Raw genomic sequence first — 27,536 nt, 5'->3', positions numbered from 1 at the left:
TCAGAGGTGTAGCACCAAAAGACAGAGATCTCTCAGTGTCAACCCTCTAAAGATGCCAGTCACAGCTGCTGGCGAAACATCAGGAACTACAACGCCAAGACCACGGCTATACAGCCCGGAAAACCCACAACAACCATCAATAAGGAGACCATTCACACATCTCCTTTCTACGGCTTACTTTGCCCGTATGGGACAACGGGTGCCGTCACTTATCAGAATTCTTCAGATAACCTACTTGCATTTTTATTCTCAACGTTTGAGAGAAATGACAGCTGCAATTGCCCACATCCCCCAAATAAACACCATCTACTCTTGGCTTTCTGAACCCACTTTTGTTTGCTTTCTGTCACTTTTATTAAATTCTGCAAATTCTTTACTAAACTTGACACAACAGGCCCACTGTCTGCTCACTCCACCTTTTGGGCACGTTGAAGACCATGCAGAAAGAGGTACTTGGGTACCAGTACCCAACTGGTCCATCTTACAGCAAGATTGGATTTGTTCATTCTATCTGTCTCCGTCTCTCTCACGCACACATCCACAACAAATGACACGTAACGTTGCATGCTGTGCTGTGCCTTACCATTGGTAGGTGTCTTCCTGTCCCGTCCTATGGAACCAACACAAGAAATTCGTCTCAATACATCAGCTACAGTGACAGATTCTAGAGAGTTAGCTCTCTTCGTCATTCATGCTGCAACAGACCGAAAGTCCCGTACTACTGTCAAGACCCGTAAATCTAGGATGGCTTAAGCTTGCACGGGCGTAGCACCTTGTTGTCAGATGCCTGCTTCATCCCAAGCAGCCAATGAAGCACCCTCTGGCCTTCCACAGCATGTTTATTATTCTTATGGTACATCAAAATAAAGGTCTGCTCAGCAACATTAGCATGCACACTGCAGTTTAGGACCCCATATAAGAACAAGGTTTTGTGAAGTCCTCAGACAGGCAGCAGAATTTGTCATTCCCCCCTCCCCACAAAAAAAAATAATTCATGCAAAAAATGAGCAGCAAGGGCTACAAACTAGGCAAAAATGCTCAGGGCTGCCCTCTTATTGTCTTAAAATCAGGAACGGATGGCATTTTGTTCTAGAGCATCCCAGACTGGGTGCGGTCTGTGCAGTTGCCAGAAAATATGATCCGTCGTGCCACAACTTCCTCTCCGTCCTTGTGTGAGTTAACAGCTGTGGGATTGGCAGGCCCTGATTTAAGACTCACCCCAACTCTAAACACATTGGGCATTACGAGGGCTTTTTTTCAGCTGGAACGCGGTAGAATGGAGTTCCGGAACCTCTTGAAAATGGTCACATGGCTGGTGGCCCCGCCCCCTGATCTCCAGACAGAGGGGAGTTTAGATCGCCGTCCGCGCCGCTCGGCGGCGCGGAAGGCAATCTCAACTCCCCTCTGTCTGGAGATCAGGGGGCGGGGCCACCAGCCATGTGACCATTTTCTCCTAGGGCAACCCACTGAGTTCCACCACCTCTTTCCCCAGAAAAAAAGCCCTGGGCATAACTGCCCTCGCCCAGTATGTAACACAGGCTTCCCTTTGCAAAATATGAGTACAGCAGTGGTCCTAGACTCTTGACAGCCAAGGCCCATTCCTATTAAATTTAAATTCATGGCATACCTCAATCACATCACTCTTAGAATGTGTCAGAGTTAAGAACTATCCCAGCAAAGACAAGTCTACTTTCTACGTTTCTGCACAAGTCATTTTTCTGGGCTGTCAGTTCCACATCATTTCCAGCTTACTTCTTATTAAGGTGGCAAACCCATCTGGGCAGTACCACTTCAGACCACAGATGTGGGCTCACGAAAGAAAAATCCCTGCACTTAGAAAGCTAGATGCCAGGAACCCTTCTTCCTGAGATGCTACTTTTCTGAACCCTTTCCCTTGAGATGCTAGTTTTCTAGGTGCCGGGCCAGTCAATCATGTGAGTCCTCCACCTGCAGTATTAAGCAATATGCCACAGGCAAAGTATGCCACCTCCATGAGCACTTGCGCAGGGACTGGTGGATCCAACTCACATGCAATGCTTTAAGGACTCGTAGCAAAGGATGACAAGCTCAGAGCAGTGAATATTGCACAGATACAGCAGGAAGTATCTTCTTTGGGCTGGTACTTCCGGAGCCTTCCATTACATTTCTCACAGCAAACTGCGGTTCTTTCAGGGCACACTAGCATGTCTTGATACTTACTACTGGGTGTAAGGGATAGAACTACTAGGTGCAGAGAAGATGAATAATGCATTCGAAGCACTTTGAACATTTAAGAAAAGCATTATGTAGATACCCATTACCAATTGGATTTTACTGATGCATAGAGTCTAGGTAATAGTTTGCAGGACTTTTCCCCGCGAGGACCTATTGGCTAGTGACAATGCTGGGTTTGTATTTTCTTTCTCCTACAAGCAAAAGATGTGGCTCAGCTCATCTCAGTCCCACCGCTGCAACCTTTCCCCATCACGGCCTAATCCTGTGTTTCTCTCTTGAGTTAATTTAGACAGAGGGCTTTTAAAAAATAAATAAATAAATAGGTACTTAAGTGAACTTAGAACTAAAAGCATAGAAACCTGTCTGATCAATTTCAGACAATTTGTCTGTCTTTCCCGCTGCATTCCTTGGAAAGCCAGGATTATATTAGGATACTGACTCTTGCATGAAGACCCAAGGAAATTTCTAGGAGACATGTAATATATTTTCCTTAATAGATAAAGTGACGGATTACCAAGACTGGAATACCATCTCAAAAGGAGCATCTGTTCTGTCTGAACGCTTATCCGTCTCTATCCTTTAAATATCAGTAACCTTAATAAACCTGCATTTGACCAAATGTCAAGCTACTTTATTTCCATGCCAATAAGCCCAATGCAGGAATCCTCTATACCTCTGTAGGCGGGACTGTAATAAATCCTGGCGGTCTTCTCTTAAACTGCCTCCGCAAAGCTCCCCAATGCCTGGTACCAGAAGATCAACTGCAGCCACCTTAAAAAGAAGCAAAATCACAGGTTCTCTTTGAATTGTGCTTCTAAGTAAAAGGACAGAGTGGTCATGTATGGAATTCCACGATTGTGGAATTGTCCTTCTGTGATGGCTGTCATCTAGAGATGGGCACGAACCGAAATACGAACCAAAGTTCGGCACAAACCAGGCTGGTTCGTGGTTTGCGAACCAGCGATTCATCAGAGTCCATTTCTGACCAACAAACACAAACTTTAGGTTGGTTCGTTTGGTTCGTTTTTCGGTTCGTCACTGCAGACAGCCTGGTGCCAATCGATCAATTTTCTAGGTAACAGGGGATGAGCTTTCTGCAGACCTGCTGATTTGGAAGTGGCCTTCTGCTGGCCTGGAAGCAATCTTCTGCTGACGTGGAAGTGATGATTTGCTGACCCAGAAGTGACGTTTTCATGAACCAAACGAACCGGTTCACGAAACTGGGGCAGGTTCATGAAAGTCTGTGAAACACGACGAACCACAGACCGCATAGTTCATTTTTTTCTGGTTCAGGCCCATCTCTACTGTCATCTCATTTTAAAATATATTGTGACTGCCTCAGTTAGTTACCACTGATATTAAGTTTTGGTGCCATCCTGTTGTGATGGGGAAAGGATGAGATGGGAGAAATAAGCAGGGAGACCTCTGAGATAAACTGCTTCTTTAATAATAATAATAACTGTGCTTATCTACCACTTTTTTAGACAAATTAGTGCCCCACTCAGAGTGGTGAAAAAAGTCAGTGTTGTTATTTTTCCCACAACGCAGCTAGGGAGCTGGCTTACCCAAGGCTACCTGTTGAGCTCATGGCAGTAGTGGGATTTGAACCAGCAGATTGCTGATTCGCAGTCCAAACACTTAACCACTAGGCTACAGCGGCTCTTCAGACTGAATGCAGTTTCATTACCCCCTGTGTTCTGGCCTCTCCTTTCCTTCTGAGTACCCCAGCCACCACAATATCAGTAAAAAGGGGAGACACAAGTTCACAAGGTCACCCAGTGAGCTTATGGCTGTGTGGGGATTTGAACCCAAGGTCTCTATTTGCCTGCAGAAACAGACCAATAGCATCAGCTAGACCTAGGATAAGGCTCATTTCATTCCAAAGGTTTGAACAAGAAAAAATGGCAAAGGGAAATTTTTAATCTTACTGTACGATGGGTTCCCTCTTCATTGTCCCGCATATAGAACGGTTTGACGTCATATGGATAGTTAAATACAAATACAGGGATTTCGCCACAATGCTGCACCAAGTATTTTTCGTGCTCGCGCTGGAGATCATGACCCCACTAGAAAAAAGACAAGGCAGATTGAAGGGGGAAAATAATAACAACAACAACTTTTGATTTATATACCTCCCTTCAGGGTATATAAATGCCCATTTAATGCACACTCACGAGTGGTTTATTATCCTCATGTCAATCATCCTGTGAGGTAGGTGGGGCTAAGAGAGCTCTGAGAACTGTGACTGACCCAAGGTCACCCAGCTGGCTTCAAGCGGAGGAGTGGAGAATCAAACCCGGCTCTCCAGAGTCCTGCCGCTCTTAACCACTACACCAAAATCAAATTCCGTTCATTCAAAATCCTGCTAAGGGCTATCACCATCATGGACACTGAAGTAGACATGTACATATTATCAGCATGGGAAGTGCCAGTTTGCAAAAAAAGAACCTCCATGAATTGGCCGGGAGCTCAATGTGGGTCTGTGCACTTCTGAAGCAATTAGAAGGGGCTGCCACCTAGGGCCTCTGGGGCTGTTGGTAGGGGAACAAAATTCTGGACCCGATCACCGTGGGGGCCCATGACATCAGGCAAGTCGTGTTTTTAATATGACATGAGCAGGGGTCTGGCTGATGTGAGGGAATCTTTGCTTGGGGGCAAGGAGGAGACAAGGTGTTTCTCAGCTGTACTGCTGCCATCAAGGGTGATGCAGTCCTAAAAAATATGTGAGAACTAGCAACAAAGCGCATTGTGGGAAAAATACAGTGGGCTCTAGAAAGGGAAGGGTGGGCAGGTGGGCATTCCCTCCTCCTCCATCACTGATCCCAGCCGGATGAAGGCAAGGGGGACGGGTATGACCACCTCCTCTGCACCTGATCCTGGCTGAGTGAAGAGGGGGCGGGCATTGCTACCTGCTTTGCTCCTGATCCCAGCTGGGTGAAGGTGGGAAGTGGCATTGCCACCTGCTCCATTCCTGATCCCAGCTGGATGAAGGCAAGGCCGGGCATTGCCCCCTCTCTGCTCCTGATCCCAGCTGGGTGAAGATGGGGAGCAGGCATTGTCACCTGATCCTGGCTGGGTGAAGGGGGGTGGGCATTGCCACCTGCTCTGCACCTGATCCCAGCTGGGTGAAGAAGAGATGGGCATTGCTTCCTACTCTGCACCTGATTCCGGCTGGGTGAAGGGGGGGCATTGCTGCCTGCTCCGCGCCTGATTACAGCAGGTTGAACAGGGGTGGGCATTGCATCCTGTTCCGCTTTTGATCCTGGCTGTTTGAAGAGAGGGCGTGGGCATTTCCTCCTGCTCTGCAGCTGATCCTGGCTGGGTAAAGGGGGGAGGGACATTATCACCTGCTCCGCTCCTATACCAGCTGGGTGAAGGTGGAAGGTGGCCACTGCCACCTGCTTTGCTCCTCATCCCAGCTGGGTGAAGGTGGGGGGCAGTATTGCCCCTGCTCTGCACCTGATCCCAGCTGGGTAAAGGGTGAGTTGGCATTGCCACCTGCTCTGTGCCTGATCCCAGCTGGGTTAAGTTGGCAGGCGGGTATTGCCACCTGCTCTACTCCTGATCCCAGCTGAGTAAAGGGAGGCCAGGCATAGCCACCTGCTACCCTCCTGATCCCAGCAGGGTGAAGGGAGGAAAGGGCATTGCCACCTGCTTTGCTCCTGATCCCAGCTGGGTGATGGCGGGGGGCAGGCATTGCCGCTTGCTCCACACCTGATCCTGGCCTGGGCTTCCTGCTGTGGCGCGCTCTCCTCATCTGAGCTTCCCTCCACAGCCGCTGGGCTTTCCTCCACAGCTATATAAAAGGCTAAGCGTATTCAAGACAACTCACTTCCTACCCTGGTGTCCTCTGGAGGTGCACCAGGATAGGAAGTGAGTTGTCTTGAATATGCTTAGCCTTTTATATAGTAGAATTAGGCCTTAATATTCTTTAAGCTTTTAATGCTAGGATTTGACGATCTTAGCAGTTTCCACAATGGCTTAAAGAGGGCTAGAATCATCTATTCGTCCTTCTGTAGTTCTGGAGATCTATAGAGGAAACTATCTCAGGCTTTGTGAGGAAATCCTACTGACACAAACACACAATACTCACCTCTGGTTTGTAAGTGAAAACATGGGGAGCCCGCTTTAAGATCTCTATGGCTTCAGTGTATGACATTCTAGAATAGGAAAAACCAGTTAAGAGTTTGGTCTCCTTTGCTACAGACATACATTTGAATATTAAGATCTTCATGGAGGGATATGGACTCATTGGCCCTAACTCCCTCTAAAAATTCCACCATCCTGTCCTGGGGGGCACAGCCACGGATTTGAGAAAATGTTTAGTATAGTTTGGCTATCCTGAGAAACAGTTGTGTTACTCTGGGGGAAGGCACAAATTGGTCTTTACAAAAAGAAACTCAACCAACAATACTCTCAGTGGGTTTAAATTAAAAAAAGGAACATTACGGCTGTACAGTCGTAGACTGGGAACATTTCGGACCAAGAAACTGAAGTGCTAAGAGGATACGGATTATCAGCTTTCCAAGTGTGCTTTTCAAAGCAACCAAGTGTTCTCTCAGAGCTAACGACATGGTACATGCAATTGTGTGCAATAAAACCCAGATAGCTATTTTCTTCCTTAAAGAAAACCCGGAAGACAGCGAATGATTTACAGTGCAATCCTACGCAGAGTTACTTCAGCCTAAGCCTGTTGATTTCAATGCACTTAGCCTGGAGTAAGGTTGTATAGGTTTGCAATGAATGGTGAAGTGGCTGGAAGAGGACAGGTTGCTTAAACCACCTGCCCCCCTCTGCTTTAAATTTCTTCCTCCCAGAGTTTTTTTTTAAAAAGCTATCAATTATATTTGCAAGTAATGTTCAAGTATGCCCTCCTTTCTTCTCACAATTGTTCTGCGAGGCCCAGTCTAGACAAAAAATTCCACAAATTCCACAGCAAAACCGTTGCTGAAAATGTACCACTTCAAAGGGGTTGAGTCATTCCCCTCAAAAACATTTTATGTATCAATTCATACATAAAAAGTTGTGTGTATTATATAAAACACTCAGGCCTCACCAACGGACTAAATGGGCTATCAAAATCTGAAGAGGGGAAATGTTTGCACAGTTCGCTCTCAGAAAGGGAAGCTCAAAGAGAACGACAAAAAAACGGGTTATTTCCCGGCCGCCCAGAAAACTGGAATTCGGCACATAAAGAGCCCAAAGAGATATTGTTTACTAGAAAAGGCTGGAAAGAGGACTTTATTGTGCCTCACAATCAAAATACAGGGCATGAAGTTTACCTCAGAACAAAGGTCAGCATTCCAGCGCATAGCAAACCATACTAGCTAGAACGGTACTCCGCACGGTTAAATGCTTGCAGAATGCAACTTTCTTTTACTTGTACGAATATCTGGCTTATACCAAATCGGACCCGTCCACCCAGTATTGCTTTCCTGACTGGTCTCTGAGGCCTCAGCCACAGACTTTTTGGCAGAACCGTTACACAAAAATCTTTTAGCGGCAGATGCCAGAGACCAGATCTTGGGCCTTCTACATGAAACGTGTGCGCTCAGTGGGCCACTCCAGTTGAAAACAAATGGCCTGTTTACACCAAACAAAACTCATGTAATACGTTTTTTTAAAAAAAAATTACGGCCAACCAAATTGACAAAAAACGCTGTGCAAGCTTCTAAGCTCATCAGAACTCTTCGGCAGGCTAGGTCTTATAAAAATTAAGTAATGAAGGAGGGAGAAAAAGCAGATTTTTCCAGGTTAAGATCTTAAGAACCTGTCCTATCAGCAGGGGTCATTTCGTAGAAAAAAAGTGGGAGGAATTCATTAGCATAACTCATTAGCATATGCCACACCCCTTGACATCCCCAGAAGTGTGTCATTAGCTTAACTGATTTGCGTATGGCACACCTCCTGACATCACCTATCCTGGCTGTTTTGGACCCAATCTTGGCCATTCAGGGCCGAAATTGGGCCCAAAATGGCAAAAAGGGGCTGAAAATGGCCGAAAAGGGGCTCAAAATGGTCAGGATCGGGCCACTGCTGAGTGGGAGAGTGATCCACCACACGTCAGAGGCCCGATCCGGGCCATTTCAGCCCCAATCCAGGCTGAAACAGGCCCAAAATGGCAGAGAGTCAGGTGGGCGGGGCCACCTGACATGTGACCTCTTTGGGGAACTTCCAGAACTGCGTTCCTGCACATTACCCCTCGAAATGAGCCCTGCCTATTAGTCACTGGTGTTAGATGCTGACAGGCTTATGGTTTCATTTCTGAAGGTTTTAAACTCCAGCATCTACAGTCAGGGAAGTAGAAGCAAAGCATAGAGAGGAGAGGTCATCTCATTGAAAAAAAATGCAGTCCAGTAAGATCCAAATAAAGGTCAAAAGAGAGGAGTCCCGTGGTGCAGACTGGTAATTTGCAGTACTGCAGCCCAAGCTCTGCTCATGACCTGAGTTTGATCCTGGCGGAAGCCGGGTTCAGGTAGCCGGCTCAAGGTTGACTCAGCCTTCCATCCTTCCGAGGTCGGTAAAATGAGTGCCCAGTTTCCTGGGGGTAAAGTGTAGATGACTGGGGAAGGCAATGGCAAACCACCCTGTAATAAAAGTCTGTCAAGAAAATGTCATGATGCGACGTTCCCCCCATGGGTCAGTAATGACTCGGTACTTGCACAGGGGACTACCTTTACCTTTTTTCAAAAGATCCCAATATCACTTGTCACTTAATAAAAATTATTACATGAATTTTGTTTCTTTTTCTGGATTTTATGTGGATCGAGACTGCTGTTTATAACTTTTTTTTGTTTACAAGAGAAATCTAGTAACAACAACAACAACATTCGATTTATATACCACCCTTCAGGACGACTTAATGCCACTCTCAGAGCGGTTTGCAAAGCGAGTTGTTATTCTCACAACAATCACCCTGTGAGGTGGGTAGGGCTGAGAGAGCTGTGATTGACCCAAAGTCACCCAGCTGGCTTCAAGCGGAGTGGGGAATCAAACCTGGCTCTCCAGATTAGAGTCCTGCCGCTCTTAACCCCTACACCAAATTGTGAATGAGTGGACTAATAGCACAATGACAGAATAATAGCCATTGGTGTGTGGATGCAGCCTTATATCTTCTTCCTACACAAGGGAAAGTAGGGGTACAACTGGCAACCAGAGAGAGGGTTGGAGGGGTGGGAACATGAAATTTGTGTGATGGCGATGTTAATAATAATAACATAATAACATTCGATTTATATTCTGCCCTTCAGGACAACTTAATGCCCACTCAGAGCGGTTTACAAAGTGTTATTATTACCCCACAACAATCACCCTGTGAGGTGGGTGGGGCTGAGAGAGCTCCAGAGAACTGTGACTCGCCCAAGGTCACCCAGCTGGCTTCAAGTGGAGGAGTGGGGAATCAAACCTGGCTCTCCAGATTAAAGTCCTGTGCTCTTAACCACTACACCAAACTGTTACTACAGCTCTTTCAGGTACAATCCAGAAGTGACAATAGGTAGCTCTAGGAATTGCCAGAAAATTTATGGTTTTACCATAGAGTTTCCTGGAGCTACTTGTACTGGCACAGTGGCTGGCAGCATTTTTATTTTTCCCCTGCCACTGCTTGGAGCAGTGGTGGATAACAGCAAAAATTGGTGAGAGGCCTCCTGTCATAGCAGAGGGCCTAGTAGGCCTAACCCAGCCATAAAGAATAAAGCCTGTCCTAACAACGCAGCCTTATTTGATCACACTAGAATGGAATGAACTATTTGGAACTGGCTTTTACATGGATATCCCTAATTACTTAGCTAAACTTCTCCCCTGTTCCATCTTGCTGACACAGACGAAGATAACGATTCGAACACCCAAGCACAATAAAACCTGGATGTAAAATACCGATTAAGAAATCAATGCTGAGGATCAGAATTAAGTGTTGCTTCATTCCTGTTCAATACAAGCCAATAAAATAAACGTCTTGCAGCACTCCTGGAAAACACACAGGACTCGGTTTTCGGTGCCATGGCACAGCAATTCAATATGCTGTTCTCTCTTGGCAATCTTGCGTTATGAACATGGGTGATATTGTCAAGTCGATAAAGGAAGAGAGGAGGAATACAGGGTTTCTAGCCAGGTCAGCCAATTCAGTGAAACAACTTCATCCGAGAGCCAGAAAAGCAAGAACAGCTCTCCTAGGAGTTTAATTCTTACAACCAGGGTTTTTTGGGGGGGAAAAGAGGTGGCGGAACTCAGAGCCAAGCTACAAGTGACGCCTGACACAGGTTGAACACTTGTCAGCTTCCCTCAAGTTTTGATGGGAAATGTAGGCATCCTGGTCTTGCAGCTGTAATGGAGAGCCATGCTGTAAAACCAGGACACCTACATTTCCCATCAAAACGTGAGGGAAGCTGACAAGTGTCCAACCTGTGTAAGGCGTCACTTGTAGCTTGGCTCTCAGTGAGTTGCCAGCACAGAGGGCAACTCTTGGCAGGAGGTAGTGCCCCTGGTACCACATGCGCAAAGTGTGCACATGCTCCCAGGACCACACAATGATGTCATTTTGGGTCAGCTGGAACAAGGGGGGAGTTTTTAAAAGTTTACATCGCCCTCAGTGAAAATGGTCACATGGCTGGTGGACCCGCCCCCTGATCTCCAGACAGAGGGGAGTTCAGATTGCTCTCCGCACCGCTGGAGCGGCAATCTAAACTCTGGCTGGAGCGGCGCGGAAGGCAATCCAAACTCCCCTCTGTCTGGAGATCAGGGGGCGGGGCCACCAGCCACGTGACCATTTTCAAGAGGTGCCGGAACTCCGTTCCGCTGCGTTCCAGCTGAAAAAAAACCCTGCTTACAACTCTAACAGCGACATTGAGCAGATTCCAATGCAAGTATTATAGGGGGAAAGAAAACATTTGCTTACATTATAAATTGGTTCTTCAATATCTGTTCTAACTTGCCCTTAATGTGGGGAAGAAATGAAAAATGTCAATCGCGCAAACAGAAAGAATTAAGAAAAAGACAAGTTCACATGTATTTTCCAGAATCATTTAACAACAGAATTGTCAACTTTACGGGGCCAGGTTAGACGCATACAGAAATCCTAGATGGCGTGTATTGTGCACACTGTCAAAGCTATGCTACTTCTCGGCATCTTCAACCTTTTACCTATGATGCAATCCGACAAAAAGTTACACCATTCTAAACACATTAACGTCAATGGATTTAGAAGTGTGCAACTCTGCTTAGCACTGTACTCTTACTCAGGCTAGTTAGGAAGAGATCTTCCTTTTCAAATGCAAAACAGGACATTTCAGCCCAATAAGCTTTTGCATCTGGAACACGGGGTTACTTCGCCATCTTATATGAATGTGATCCAGTCTAGCAAACCGTACTTCAGACATAATTCTTGTAGAATGAGTAGCAGCAAAAATCTATTTCAGCATTCTATGCCATTTTATGCCAAACCAGATGCTCCGGTAGAGACTGTCTACAGGGTATGATCTTGAGAACTGTTCTCAGCATCTGATAATCAGAGAAAATGGTCTCTGCATGTGGAGATGTCATTTCTACTTATTGTAACTATCAGTTCGCAAGAAAGAATTCCCAATTGTTTCCCTGAACTACACTTCCCAGGATTCTATGTAGGAAGCCATGACAGTTATTGCACCTTAAAACCAACTTTGATGTGCAGTATTGATGTGGTCCAATAATGTTGACTGAGAGCCAAGCTACAAGAGACGATTACACAAGGACGAGCACATGAAGGGAGTCGCAATGTTAGCCAGAAAGTTGAGTTTTAAAAGAGATCTGAAGGCTTTGTTAATTTCCCATCTATATCAAGCCTGGGAAATCGCTGATCAGAGGGTTTGTTAATTTCCGCTTTGCCTCCTTAAGTCTCTGTCAATTTCACCTCTCCCTTCTAAGAGGTGAAGAGGAAATAAACAAACCCTCTGAGCAGAGATCTCCCTGGCTCTGTAGAGAGAGGAAATTAAGCCGTTCGATCTCTTTTAAAACTCAGCTTCCCAGCTAACATTGCGACATCTTTCACGAGCTCCTCCTCATGTAATTTGTCTCCTGTAGCTTAGCTCTGAGATTAACAAGGGGCATCTCTCGCATTGGGACCTTCTCCCTCTCTCTAATGACTCCTATTTACATAACCGGACCTCGTAATCCACAACACCCCACCCCGGATTCTATTTTTTGGTCACACCAGAATTTCACGGAACACAGTGCGTTGGTTTCTACTGAAAATCAGACTGCATCCTTTACAAAGCGAGTAAGCTACAGAACGTCAATTATTTGTACCTCCTGTCCAGGGGCTACATGCTTATGAAAAAGTCCAACATCGTGAAGGCATTTGGAAAGCAGCCCGTCTGTCACTTTCTTGAAAAGATCCTCCATCACCTAAGCAAAAGGGAAACACAAAGCACTTATACGCAGACAAGTTTCTGTTATTAAATTTATTCCTCACCTTGGGCTGAAGATGGTTTACAATTAGCAACACTACATAGCACTGCAGGGTTTTCACAAACAACAAAATTATGTATTCAAATATTTCTATTCTGCTTTATTCAAGTGATCAACCTTAACCTTTCTGACACACAAATAAGGAAGAGCTGCACCGTTTCCTACTATTGCAGATGGTGGAACTGACGCTTGCCAAAGGTTGTTTAGCGAGATTATGGGGGAGGCAAAATTCAACCCAGGGATTTCCTAATTCACAACTCACACGCATTACCACTACACCACACCAGATCACAATAGCGGGAAAACAAAGGTTAGCTGAAGGAATAATTCCACATATCCCACCATCCTAATACGTCATTTCAAGCAGGCATCAAAATTGTTTAATAGGAAATCCTTGCAGTTCTCGTCGCAGCTTTTCATCAGTAGGCCTTAAGAATGCTGGAAGAGAGGTAAAAGTTTCTCTTCAACATGCAGGCTTCATATGTTATTCTAGGGGTCCATGAGTGTATCCCTTAGAGGGCTATTTTGTGTGTGTTACGCATCTTCGAGTCACTTCTGACTTATGGGTAACCCTATGAATCAAAACCTCCAAAAAGTCCTATCATCAACCGACTTGTTTAGGTCTTGCAAACTGAAGGTCATGGCTTCATTTACAGAGCTGATCCATTTCACGTTGAGTCTTCCTCTTTTCCTACTGCCTTCCACCTTTCCTAGCATTATTGTCTTTCCCAGCGAATCTTGCCTTCACATGATGTGACCAAAGTACGATAGCCTCAGTTTCGTTAATTTAGCTTCTAGGGAGAATTTAGTCTCGACTGGGTCTAGAACCCACTTATTTGTTTTCTGGCCATCCACAATATCTCTAAAACTCTACTCAAACACCACATTTCAAATGTGCCTGCTTTCTTCATTGTCCAATTTAGCTGCAAAAAAACCCAGCTACAGAAGGGCTAACATTGACTGATATTTTCAGGGCATTTTTATCTAGCCCTTGCTTCAAAGAATTCAGAGCATGATTGTACATGGAGTTCCCCCCCCTCCTCCTCCATTTTATCTTCACAACGATCCTGCAAGGTAGGTGTGGTTGAGAGAGATTGACTGCCTGAAGATCTGGCTGGTAAACTTCACAGTAGAATGGGGATTTAAACACAGGTTCCTTGATTCTAGTCCAACACTTTAACCATTACAACAATCAGATCTTAGGGCTGGATTAGGATTTGACCCTGGGAAAGGAGAAGTTTGATTTTTCATCTAACTTAAAGGCTGCTTAAGACTGGAGATACTCCTAGATATTCATGTAATCCTTTTGAAAGTCAAAATCATCTAAGCTTATGGCTTGAAGACTCAATATAGGCACACTAAATATCCCTCAAAGACCTGCACGGATGCACAGCAGCTTGCTATCACAAATCTACCCTCTTCCTACACGCCACAGCACAAACACACACACCATCCTTGGAATAAACAGAGCCTTCGGCAAACTGTTGTAAATGCAAAGAAGGAGCTCGAAAGCTTGGTTTCAGGGAATAGAGTTCAACATAATGCAGCGCATCAGCAACCGCCTGCCACAGTGAATTTTTTTTTAAAAGAGACAGATAATTTGCTTTGCTTTGCTCTGTATCACGCTTCAATTTACAACTTGTCGAAATAGCTGGCAGCCGAGATGATTGTGCTCCGGTCTTATTAGGCTTTTTCGCCACCCCCTTTTCCAAACGCCATTGTTAACTGGGAATTTTCATAGAGGCCTACTGCTTAAATCCTTTAAATCTTCTGCTCCCCTAGAAAAAAACGACTTGCTCTACTTTTCATGCTCTGTCAAAGCTATTATGCTATATTCTACTCAAAGCAACAAGCCATCTCCTCTAAAGCAACCATAATGCCATCTCTACACCATTAGTTAATTGGGATGTTTTGTACTTATTCCCTTTACATGTAAGGGAGCTTGAAACTTTAACGTCATATGAAAAAGAAAAACGAAACCTAAAAAAAAACAGTGACTACTTACCGTTTCTGTAAGCCTTCTATTGTTCCCTAAAAGATTTAGTAAGTAATGATCAGCAGAGACCTCTGGAAAGTTGACCATAAGAGGAACTACCACATTAGCTCTTAGCTTAGCACACAACTTACAAGAAAACAAAAAAAAAAACATACAATAGATTCGGAGGTGTGAGTTCCACAAGGACATCATTTTGATGAATTACCCTAAACCTACCTGCTAACTCCACAAAAGGGAGCGCCTTAATATGGCTAACAAAAAACCTTGCAATAAACAGGGACCATGAGATAGAATAAATATTTATTACAAGGAAGGGGAAACAAAGGCCAAAAGCCCCTTGCGCTTAGGGGAACAAATTCACTTAGCATTGGTTGTTGTGGGTTTTCTGGGCTGTATTGCTGTGGTCTTGGCATTGTAGTTCCTGACGTTTCGCCAGCAGCTGTGGCTGGCATCTTCAGAGGTGTAGCACCAAAAGACAGAGATCTCTCAGTGTCACAGTGTGGAAAAGATGTAGGTCATTTGTATCTACTCAGGAGGGGTGGGGTTGAGCTGAGTCATCCTGTAAGAGTTTTCCAGGGTGTGGAATGCTAATGGAGTGCTAATGCTTCACTGTATCCTGAGGAGGTTCTTTTGCATATGGATTGGTGCTTGATGAGCTAATCTTCTCTGCAGGGCTATTGTCGGGTATAGAGTGTTTTGTTAGCCTGGTGTTTTTCAGAACTGGAGCCCATGCTCTGTTCATTCTTAAGGTTTCTTCTTTCCTGTTGAAGTTTTGCTTATGCTTGTGAATTTCAATGGCTTCCCTGTGCAGTCTGACAAAGTAGTTGGAAGTGTTCTCCAGTATTTTGGTGTCCTGGAATAAGATACTGTGCCCTGTTTGAGTTAGGCTATGTTCAGCCACTGCTGATTTTTCCGGTTGGCCAAGTTTGCAGTGTCTTTCTTTTATTCTTGTCTGGATGCTGCGCTGTGTGGTCCCGATGTAAACTTGTCCACAGCTGCAGGGTACTTTGTCAGACTGCACAGGGAAGCCATTGAAATTCACAAGCATAAGCAAAACTTCAACAGGAAAGAAGAAACCTTAAGAATGAACAGAGCATGGTTTCCAGTTCTGAAAAACACCAGGCTAACAAAACACTCTATACCCGACAATAGCCCTGCAGAGAAGATTAGCACATCAAGCACCAATCCATATGCAAAAGAACCTCCTCAAGATACAGTGAAGCATTAGCGCTCCATTAGCATTTCACACACACAGGATGACACAACCCAACCCATCTTTCAGAGTAGATATAAATCACCTGCAAACATCTCCTCCACAGTTTGACACTGAGAGATCCCGGTCTTTCGGTGCCACACCTCTGAAGATGCCAGTCACAGCTGCTGGCAAAACGTCAGGAATTACAATACCAAGACCATGGCAATACAGCCCGGAAAACCCACAACAACCATCATTCTCTGGCCGTGAAAGCCTTCGACAATATATCACTTAGCATTGGTTACAAGAAATGGCCAACCCAATTCTTCGAGCTCTATTTAACCCCGATGTTGATAAATTACTCAAGGAAAGGCCAAGTTCAGCCATTTTCTTGTCCGCCTTCTGGCTCCAGACCCTGACACAAAATTCAGATTCCAACCAGATCAGTTTGCGGATCTTGAGGGGAAAATATGAGGCCAATACCGTGACACGCAGTAGCAGCCACTGGTGAGTCAGCTCCTCTATTTAGCTATCTATTTTATTTATAACAACAACAACACTCAATTTATATACTTAACACCCACTCAAAGCGGTTCACAAAGTATGTTGTTATTATCCCCACAACAATCACTTTGTGAGGTAGGTGGGGCTGAGAGACCTCCGAGAAGCTGTGACTGACCCAAGGTCACCCAGCTGGCTTCAAGCACAGGAGTGGGGCATCAAACTCGGTTCTCCAGAGTCCTGCTGCACTTAACCACTACACCAAACTGGCTCCCGTCTACTGTTTATCCCATCAATTTATTTTATTTTATCAAATTTATACCCTGCCCTGACTGTGAACAGGCTCAGGGCCACTAAGAACATGTATTATATAATTAAAACCATATACATCTCTAAAAACCATTCAAAACAATACAAAACAACTGGCACCATGATCAACTCAGGCAAAAATATTATTATACTACCCGGTTCTTACTAAAGAAACTCTCTGTCCAGCTAATGGCATCTAATAAAATTAGTGTTGGGTAGGGCCAAGACGGTGTAAGCTACAAGATCCCTTAAAGGGCCGGCTCAGAATCCAGGCCTTCCCAGCTTAAGACCTTGAAGGGGGCCAACAAGAGGTAACAAAAATATGTCCTTTCAGGGCTTCACTAGGCCACACTTCACCGGGAGCCAGTAAAAAAATTTCCTGCCACCTCCTTTTCCCCACCGAATGGAAAGCTGCTATGGTTGCATGAGTTCATGCCAAAGATGTTGTAGCACTTGCAGTCTGTTCTGGAAAAGCCAAAATAAGATTTTAGTTTCCTAGAAAGAGGAAGTTTTGTTTTGTGCTGCATACCGGACCTCTGCTTAAGCAAAACACCACAGGTGGGGACTGCATGCAAGGCCTTCTAGTTTAGTGTGCTGGAGGAGTTTAGAGCCACTTTACACATTTTTTTAAAAAAAAACACACACACATGAGGTGGGAGAGATGAGAAGACAGGGAGAGAAAGTGATAAAGGAAACAGAAATGGGTGGAAACAGGAAAGAGAAGTGAAAAAGTGGGGAAAGGGAAAGAGGTTTCTGTGCATTATATTCTTCCATGGGTTTGTTGGTTTGCACAGATACATTTCCGGAAGGGGGTGCAGAATGCATTGCATATTTTCAACAGATGTGCTGTCAAGTTTCAACCAACTTATGGCGACTCCGGCAAGGGGCTTTCAAGGCAAGTGAGGAGCAGAGGTGGTTAGGTTTGCCAGGTCCCTCTAGCCTCCTGGCGGGAGGGTTACGACCTGGCACTTGCCTTTCTCTGGCTGAGTTAAAAGCTTCACGTGCATGCGCTCCTGCAGCGGTGTGATTACATCACTTCTGCAAGATGACGTCACTTCCATAAGATGATGGCACGTATGCAAGATGATGTCACTTCCGTAAGTGATGTCACCATGCCGTGCACGCGGCAGCGTCACTTCTGTAAGTGACGTTGTTGTGCTGGCTGTGGGAGCCCTCCCGTGCTCCACATGGCTTAGATCCAGCCAGCTTGGGGCACAAATCACCCCCAAACGGAGCGCAGGGAAGCGCCTGTGGCTGATGCGATGATGTCACTTACGGAAGTGACGTCGCTGTGCCAGGTGGGAGTGCACGCCGTGTGCATGCTCATGAAGTGCCTGCCGGTGGTGGGCAAGCTCCGGGAGTTTGCCCCCTCCTGCCGATCACTGAGCGATTGGTGGACAAGGGGGTAAATCCCTGGGAGTTTGGGAACCCTAGAGGTGGTTTTCCACTGCCTTCCTCTGCAGAGTCTTCCTTGGTGGTTCGCCATGCAAGTATCAACCCTGCTTAGCTTCCAAGATCAGAAGAGATCAGATTATACCCTGCTATCTTCCCTCATTGGTATTACCAGCCAAGATTTTGGCTTGCAGGCCTCTAAATTGCAATTTTTTTTGCATTTTCCTTCTCTCCTAGAAACAAGAGCAGAAGCCAGGCTGGAGTGCAAACGTCAAACAAAATGCAATGTGGCTAATGAGAGGCGCAGAGTCACTGCAAACATTCAGTACAATAGCTCTCAAATTATGGGGCAGGATCAAAAAAGAAGGTCTTCGAAGGTGGGGCGCAAGGACAGGAGGGAAGAGGTGAAACGGGATAACCTCAGAAAAAAGACTCGATGGCAAATTTGGACTTGCCTCTGCATAATGTGCAAAACGGACATTTATTAACGTTATTTGTAGTCTGCCTTTCTCAGTAAGGTGCAAGACGGATTACACATAGAGTTGCCAGGTCCCTATACTTTCCTAGTGGTGGTGGGGGGGAAACCCTGGCATTTACCTCGTGCTGGTGGTGTGCATGTGCACACTCCAGCAACCTCACAATGATGTCACTCTCGGAAGGGACGTTGTTGGGAATGCTCCAGCGCTCTGTGTGACTCCAATCTGGCCCGTTTGGAACCAAAAACAGCCCCAAACGAAGCCCGGGAGCGCTTCTGCAGCCGGTGCAACAACATCTCTTCTGGGAGAGACATCATCATGCCCCTGGGGGTGTGCATACTGCACATCAACCTGGGGTGCCTACTGGTGGCAGGCAACCTCTGGGGGCTTGCTACCTCCTGCCGATTGCTGGCAGATTGGCGGGCAAGGATGCAAAACCACAGGAGTGGGGAATCCTAATTACACAGTGTATGTCAATACAATCAACAGGATAGGACACGCAATAAACAACGCAATAGGAGCTGTCTCTCTAATCGAGTGGACATTCCACAGCAGCAGGGCCGTAAGAGATGGATTGTGCACGAAATCAGTATTAAGAAGTCACTGACTGGGGAGGCGGGGCACAGAGGACCCCGAAACTGCTGAAGTCATCCAGCAATTCTTTTTTTCGGTTCAGCAGGATGCTGCGGGACCAGCCTCCCCATGCGATGTGCTCATTCTTGTGAAGGTCTTATTCGGAAGAAGAAGTTCCTGTTTCTGAAAATCATTGTGCAACGTGGATAAAAATAGCTCCAAAAGTCGCCCTGGACTTTCAAAGAAATTAGCAGCAGCAGAAAAACCAGAAAACGAAACATAAAAACGTTCCTCCCTCAAAAGAACAAAAGGATTGGAAATATCCGTACTGAGTTCCGGAAAGCCAAAGATGCAATTTACCATGTCAGCGGGCCGTGAATGGGGATCGTTTTCTGTTGACCCCAAGCCATACCCTCGCCACGCTGACACGGAAGGATTTCCCCTTTCCACTTTCTTGCTGCTTCCCAGAGATCAAAGTTTTATCCCTCTCTTCCTCCAACAAAGCCGGCACGGCGCGTAGCGGTTAGTGTTGGAATAGACTACTGGAGATCCAGATTAAAATCCCCACTCTATCATGGAAGGTCGCTGAGTGACATTGGGCCAGTCACATATTGTTTGCCTAACCTACCTCGCAGGGGTGTTATGTGGATAAGATGGATGAGAGAAGAACAATTTTGTAAACTCCTTTGGTTCCCCTGCTTGGGAGAAAAGTGGGGTATAAATATCTACATAGATAAGGAGTTCAGGGCAGAGAAAATTGTTCTCCCCTCCTCCGGTTTTATCATCACATCAACCTTGCAAGGTAGGTCAGACTGAGAGATCATGTGTATGACAGGCCACCCCAATTAGCTTTGTGGCAGAGTGGGGATTTGAACCCAGCTCTCCTCAGCCCTAATCTGATACTCTAACCGCATCAAATTAGCCCTCTGACTCTCAGGAACATACACCCCCAAACCGTTAGAAACATATAAAAAACCGTATTCCGCCGCTATACGAGTGTGAGCTAAGAACATTTGCAGTACTTATTTTATTTCTAGATCACCTTTCCACCTGGGGGACCTCAGAGCAGTTCACCAACAGGTGAAAATCACACATTTAATTATAAAATCAATATAAAATTAATGTAAAATTATCTTTACAAGCCAGAGGAATAAAGAATGTACGTGCTGCCCAAATTTCCTCCAATTCTGTCCTTAAAAGAAAATACTTCAAGTTGCCTTTAGAAGGCATGCAGGGACCCCAACTCCAGGGGGAAGGAATTCCACAGATTGGGGGTGGCAGAAAAAGCTTTCTTACCTGTTCCAAACAGCCTAGCAGAAACGACAAATCTGATTATCTACTTATTCTTCTGTCTTTCCAATCTAATCTCCGGTCAACCCCACCAGGCGCAGAAGAGGCCAGGTTTACAAACTGACAACTGTAACAAGTGAACCAGCTCCTGCGATCACTCTCTTCCAAACAGTCTCCTCACCTGCATGATATCCTGAAGGTTTTCAACAAAAGCCAGTTCTGCTTCCACCATGTAAAACTCTGCCAGGTGCCTGCGGCCCAGAGAATTTTCCGCACGAAATGTAGGACCAAAGGTGAATACTTTGGTAAATGCCCTGCCCAGAGGAAAAGGAAAACAGACATCAAAGGGATAAGGGGTATAGCACCCGAAAACAGAAACAAATATATTTTTTCCTCCTTTCCTTATTGTGGTCTGCAACAACTTATTAGACATACAGTGCAATCCTAAGCAGAGTTACTCCAGTCTAAGCCTGTTGATTTCAATGGGCTTAGACTGGAGTAACTCTGTTTAGGATTGCATCAATAGTCTCCTAAGAGAATATTCAAAGCGGTATCAAACATGCATTACAAAAAATTACAAGTCATCTAAAATCAACAAAAATAAATCAAATAAAAATAAGTCAAATAAAATAGGAAACCAGCAGCATAAAAAGCACAGAAAAGACAAGGAAAAGCAGACTGAGAGCACAGGGTGGACCCTGCTTTGCACCAGCATTTTGTGGTCCAAGTTAATTGTCCTGAGAAGCGAATTCTGAAGCTGGGGTGCTACCACTAAAAAGGCCCTGCTCCACAATAGTCGTTCACTTAACTACTGAAGAAGGTCAGGGCAGCAAGATGATTTCCACAGTGCTTATGGATGGTCACATGGGAGACGGTCGTCCTTGAGAAACCTGGGCCTAGATAGGATTGCCAATCTCCAGGTGGAACCTGGAGATCTCCCAGAATTTCAACTGATCTCCAGACTACAGAGATTAGTTTCCCTGGGGAAAATGGCAGCTCTGGAAGGTGGAATCGATGGCATTATACCCTGCTGAGCGCCCTCTCCTCTCCAAACTCCACCCACACCAGGCTCCACCCCCAAATCTCCAGAAATTTTCCAACCCAAAGTTGGCAACCCTACCCCCAGACCATGTGCCACTCTGTAGATCAAGATCTATGTACATGACTGCATAAAAACACCATGAACCAGCGTGGTATTAGTGTGCTAGAATCTGGGAGACCTGGGTTCAAATCCTCACAATGCCAAGCTTGCCTGGTAACCCTGAGCAGCCACAGTCTTGGAGATGAAAGAGTCCAGTTGCACCCATAAGATTAACAAAATTTATGGTAGGGTACGAGCTTTCGTGAGTCACAGCTCGCTTCTTCAGAGAGCTGTGACTCACAAAAGCTCACACCCTACCACAAATGTTGTTACTCTTACAGGTGCTACTAGGCTCTTGCTCTTTCCTCCGGCTATTGACAGACTAACACGGCTACCCATCCTGATCTCCCCCAATGAGCTGTTGTAAGGATAAAGAGAGGAATCATGTACCTATTATGAGTTCCCTGGAAGAAGCGTGGGATTAAAATGGACTAGGCAGACGGACCCAGGCTACGATCTAAGGGCACCTGAGGTAGCCATGTTGTGAAGCTAATCAGGCCTGGGGCCGGTCAGTACCGAGAGGAAATCCAGATTAATGATTCATGCAGGTGTATGACCGGCAGCCTCCCCTGCGGCTTTGTATCTCCGCTGCATCTCTGCTTTGGAAACAAGGGAATGATCAGTTGATGTTCACTGCAGGCAGAATTATCCAGCCCCAGTGGAAGCTGGCTTGAAGAGGGCAAGGCCAGAGTAGGAAATCATACAGAGATGCATTAGGCATCCTCCTGCATCTGGGTGCTTTTTGGGCAGCAAACGAGCGTGTCCTAGGGGCTAAGTCGTAGTTTGAAAAATACTCTTTCAGGCAGAGGGCTCCATACTCTCAAGTTTTCCTTTAACCAGAACACACTGCATCAAATTCAGTTGCACTACCACCAAATTGCCCCTGACCCGGGTGGCCCAGGCTAGCCCTCCCTTGTCCGAGCTTGGAAGCTAAGCAGGGTCAGCTTAGTACTTGGCTGGGAGACCATTAAGGAAGTCCAGGGTTGCTATGCAGAGGCAGGCAATGGGAGACCACCTCTGTTCATCTCTTGCCCTGAAATCCCTACGGGGTCACCGTACGTTGGCTGCAACTTGATGCCACCTTACATAGACACACACCACCCAATGAGAAAATGTGGATATTTGTAAGGGGTGCTTAGAATCATAGAGTTGGAAGGGGCCATACAGACCATCTAGTCCAACCCCCTGCCCAGTGCAGGATCAGTCTAAAGCATCCCTGACAAATATTCATCCAGCCTCTTCTTGAAAACTGCCAGTGAGCGGGAGCTCACCACCTCCCTAGGCAGCTGGTTCCACCTTGGAACTACTCTGACCGTGAAAAAGTTTTTCCTAGTATCCAGCCGGTACCTTTCTGCATGTAACTTAAGCCCATTGCTTTGGGTCCTACCCTCTGCTGCCAACTGGAACAGCTCCTTGCCCTCCTTCAAATGACAGCCTTTCAAATATTTAAAGAGAGCAATCATGTCCCCCCTCAATCTCCTCTTCTCCAAACTAAACATTCCCAAGGCCCTCAGCCTTTCCTTGTAGGGCTCAGTCTCCAGACCCCTGATCATCCTCGTCGCTCTCCTCTGCACCCTCTCGATTTTGTCCACATCCTTTTTGAAGTGAGGCCTCCAGAACTGCACACAGTACTCCAGGTGTGGCCTGACCAAGGCAGTATAGAGAGGGGCTATGACCTCCTGTGATTTCGACGCTATGGCCCCTTTGATACAACCCAGGATTGAATTAGCCTTTTTTGCCACCGCATCACACTGACTGCTCATATTCAGTTTACTGTCCACTCTTACCCCAAGCAGAAGCATGAACTGCTAGTTATATTTTTCAAAGTTATCTAACAAACTATTTCCTAAAGACAGAGTTGCTGCCCCCCTAGTGGAGGCAGGGGATCCTCTACTCCCACCCTCTGCCCCCCTGCCCCCACTCACCTGGCTGGCAGGGGGGAAAGGTGAGGGAACAGGCCTCCCCGGGCACGCTTCCAGGGTGGCGCACGGACATCACTCCCAGGAGTGATGTCATTGCATTGCCTGATTTGGGGCCCAAATTGGCCCAGGGCAAAGTGCACGTGCACTCCCAGGCCTGTGCGATGATGTCATTTCCTGGAAGTGACATCATCGTGCATGCCCCGAAGCTCATGCATGAAGAAGAGAAGACAGGTGAGTGCTGGATCTGGGACCCTATAGTCAGATTACACACACACGCACACACAGAGAGACAGAGACAGAGAGCAAGAGTGAAGGGATGTTACAAAGGGGAACTATTCTGGTGTCCACAAGAAAAGAACTGCTCTAGTTCAGGTCAACGGAAGCTGCAGGTGTTTTAACATCCATCAATATTTGCACCAAGAGCTCTCAAAGAGGAGAAAAGAAACTCAGAAAGTTTTCTTATGCCAAAACAGTACCATGCAGCTGCCAAGCTATGGTTCTGCAATCTCACATCAACACACGCTACTCAAAACAGATGCAGAACGCTTCGCCCCGACTGGCCGCTTCCAAAGAAAGCAACAGCCCACCGAAACACTTCTGCTTTCCAAAAGACCACACACACACGCACATTATCAGCCGGCGTGAATTGTTTATGCAGAGTTGTCACTTGTGATCTACCGTGAAGGGGGTGGAAAGACGAAACATTTGATCTCAATTGGAGGGAGGTGAGGAATAAGGACTGGTGCAGAAGGGTCTCCCAGCCTTGATGGAGATATCGTCTATGTAAATTTGACTCAGACAAGCTGGGATTGAATAGAGACTGTGAATGGCTATCTCATTATCAGAAGCAACTGACTTCCTTAACAGAAGCAAACTGATCTCCATTATCAGAAGCTACTGTCTGCATCTACTCCTCCCTCCCCTCTCTACCTATATATCTGACCAGTTTCTTCTTGCCCTCCATGCATCTGACGAAGAGAACTGTGATTCTCGAAAGCTTATGCTACAATAAAGTTGGTTAGTCTTAAAGGTGCTACTGGACTCTTTTTGATTTTGCCACTACAGACTAAGGGCTAAGCTACAAGTGACAAATGACACTTGAACGGCAAGTGGATTGAGTGGAGGGCAAGTGAACAGGGAGAAATACACTTGCCGTTCAAGTGCCATTCGTCACTTGTAGCTTGGCCCTAACACGGCTAACTCCTCTGCATCTTCAGTCATGTCCACCCAGGAGAGAGTGGAAACAAACAGAACATTTTCAGAGTGTTTGTTGCTCTCAAAACACAGATAATTTTAAATTTTTCAGTTCAAGCATGACCTGGGGGGGTGGGGGGTGGAAATAACCTGTTTTTCTGGTTCTCAGACCAAATCAAACAAAAGCCAATTATTCTCTGTAAGGAGATCGAATGAGAAGGGTGCTCCAATGAGTTTCTGAAGCATTTAAGAATAGGATCAACGCCACTTTCCTCCCACTTTGTTTCGGCTTGCCACATGCAAGTATTGGCTAGGTCCTGAGACTTTACTCACAGAGGAGTTCCATCATTTACTTACTTATTTATTTACGTTATTTATAGTCCGCCTCTCTCACTGACACTCAAGGCGGATTACATAGTGTAAGTCAATGTGATCAACTGCTGGGACATTCAATGAACAAAACAACCCATTGCAGAAATTTGAAAAGAAGCTTAAATTCCAATAACGAAATACAGAGATGGAACATTATTATTGTTGTTGTTGCTGCTGCTGTTGTTTGTTTGTTTATTTATTTATTTATTCATTTATTTCAAGGGGGAACGTGCAGGAACGCAGTTCCGGCAGTTCCCCAAAGAGGTCACATGTCAGGTGGCCCCGCCCACCTGACACTCAGCCATTTTGGGCCCATTTCAGCCTAGATCGGGGCCGAAACGGCCCGGATCAGGCCTCTGACAAGTGGTGGATCACTCTCCCACTCAGCAGCGGCCTGATCCTGACCATTTGGGGCCCCTTTTCAGCCAATTTCAGCCCCCTTTTGCCATTTTGGGCCCAATTCCAGCCCTGAATGACCAGGATTGGGTCCAAAACAGCCAGGATAGGTGACATCAGGGGGTGTGGCACATGCAAATCAGTTATACTAATGACACACTTCCGGTGATGGCAAGAGGTGTGGCATATGCTAATGAGTTATGCTAATAAGTTCCTCCAGCTCTTTTTCTACGAAATGACCCCGGATTTAACTTATAGTCCACTTTCCCCACAAGCAGACTCAGAGCAGATGACAACGAAGTTTAAATCTAACATCAAAATTTCCATTTAAAAACCATAAAAAGCATACAATTCAGCAATATAAACAGCACGAAACACATTGCTGAAACAAATTAAACGACGTGGAAACTACCCAGTAGGAACATATCTATATAAGCAGACACTACCCAGTAGCATAGTCTACAGTCCCTGTCCCTTTACCAAATCATCTCTCTGAACCATTTCCTTTCATCATAGCCTTACTGCTTGAATAAAAGAGCCCTACTGAATACTTCAGTTTTGTACAATTTGCTGGAATTCAAGAGTTCGGGAACTTTCCCGATCTCTTCAGGCAGACCATTCCAAAATGTGGGGCCACAACAAAGAACGTGCAGGTACGGGCAGCTGTTGGTTTTGCCCATTTGCAGGGTGCCATCCACAGAAGGCCCTGCTCAGACGACTGAAAGAGGTGTTCCTGCAGATATGAGGGGCCAAGGCCATGAAGGGCTTTGAATGTCATAATCGTGACCTTGAATTGAGGCCAGTTAATGGATTGATTGCAAAATGGAAATATTATGCATGCTCTGCCCAGCTCCTGTTAATAACTGAGCTACAGTATTCTGTACCAGTTGACTTTGAGGGGAGACCTATGCAGAATGCATTACAGTAGTCTAGTCCTGATGCTTCTGTTGTATGAATCCAAGTAGCCAGATCCAGGTAGCCATGTCAAGGTAGGGGGCCACCTGTGATGATTCTGCTTTGGAAACAAACCTCAAAAGGTTCCAAACACTGAGCAGGGCTTCCAACAAATGCAAGTTTTCTCCATGGGGGTGACCTGCTTACCTCTATTCTTCTCAGCACTTCGGTGGGGATTTTTCTTTGTTTTACCAAAGAGCTATTTCAGAGAGTATGGAAACCACAGGTTAAGCTGGGGGGGGGGGGGCTGACCGCTCTGGTTAAGATGACTACCACCCCACCTCTTTTGCAAATGTGCATCTACGTATCATTCCTTCCCGACTCTCTCCCTGCCGTGTTTGGAACTAGGATTGTAACCTCAACATAATTCATTGAATAAAACAATCAGAATTAACAAAATTGGTCTAGAATCAACAAAAACTGGTTAATCATTGGGCCGTCTTTTATTTCTTTTTCTTTTTTTCATGTAAATTTAAGATGGATTAAAAATACAAAGGAAAACTGGAGATAGTTCTGAAAGATAAAGTAAAAAAAGAAAGAAGAATATGTAAAAGAATGTTAAATAGGAATACATACCAATTTTCTCTTTGAAAAGGTATACAAATATTACATATTATATACTAACTCTAAAATGACCAAAACGGAATATTTCTCCTTTACGTCTGGATGCTCTTTCCCTAATCTTCAAAAGCACAGATCATTAATTCATTTCTTTTTATTTCTCGGAAAAAGCTTATAAGGGGTATCCAGGTAGCCAAATATTTATCTAACGTCTTTTCCCTGATCAAAGATGTCTGTTCAGCCATCTAGGCATAGTCGGTTATGATTTCTAAGAGTCTCCCTAGACCAGACCAGCGGTTGGTGGTTGGGTGGTTGGTTGATACTCCACCTTTCTCCACAATGGGGACCCAAGGTGGCTGAAATATTTCTCCTCTCCTCCATTTTATTCTCACAACAACCTTGCGAGGTAGGTTAGGCTGAGAGTGTGCAACTGCCCCAAGGTCACCCAGTAAGCTTCCATGGCAGAGCAGGGATTCGAACCTGGTTCTCCCAGATACCAATGTGACACTTTATCTATCGAATCCAGTGCCTTCTTTCACACAGTGGCCAACCAGGTGGTCCTGATATGGCCCACAAACAGGGCACAGAAGCAAAACAAAAAAACCCCAAC

The 27,536-nt window shown here is 45.7% G+C and overlaps 1 protein-coding gene across 1 annotated transcript in view; it reads right to left on the bottom strand.

Moving 5' to 3' along the window:
* The window catches only part of NARS2 (asparaginyl-tRNA synthetase 2, mitochondrial), an 81,442-nt gene that overhangs the window by 1,892 nt on the left and 52,014 nt on the right, over positions 1-27,536 (bottom strand). The window contains exons 7-13 of the mRNA XM_054973892.1: positions 20,568-20,700; positions 12,493-12,591; positions 11,108-11,145; positions 6,308-6,374; positions 4,143-4,280; positions 2,888-2,985; positions 584-610 (exon numbers count right to left, since the gene is read on the bottom strand). Coding sequence (XP_054829867.1) covers positions 584-610; positions 2,888-2,985; positions 4,143-4,280; positions 6,308-6,374; positions 11,108-11,145; positions 12,493-12,591; positions 20,568-20,700 — 600 coding nt within the window. The remainder of the gene's footprint in view (positions 1-583; positions 611-2,887; positions 2,986-4,142; positions 4,281-6,307; positions 6,375-11,107; positions 11,146-12,492; positions 12,592-20,567; positions 20,701-27,536) is intronic.

Source organism: Eublepharis macularius, chromosome 3, assembly GCF_028583425.1.
Source record: "Eublepharis macularius isolate TG4126 chromosome 3, MPM_Emac_v1.0, whole genome shotgun sequence".
In the NCBI taxonomy this organism is placed as follows: domain Eukaryota; kingdom Metazoa; phylum Chordata; class Lepidosauria; order Squamata; family Eublepharidae; genus Eublepharis; species Eublepharis macularius.
The sequence above is the reverse complement of the archived record's forward strand: the minus strand, read 5'-3'. Positions and strand labels throughout refer to the sequence as shown.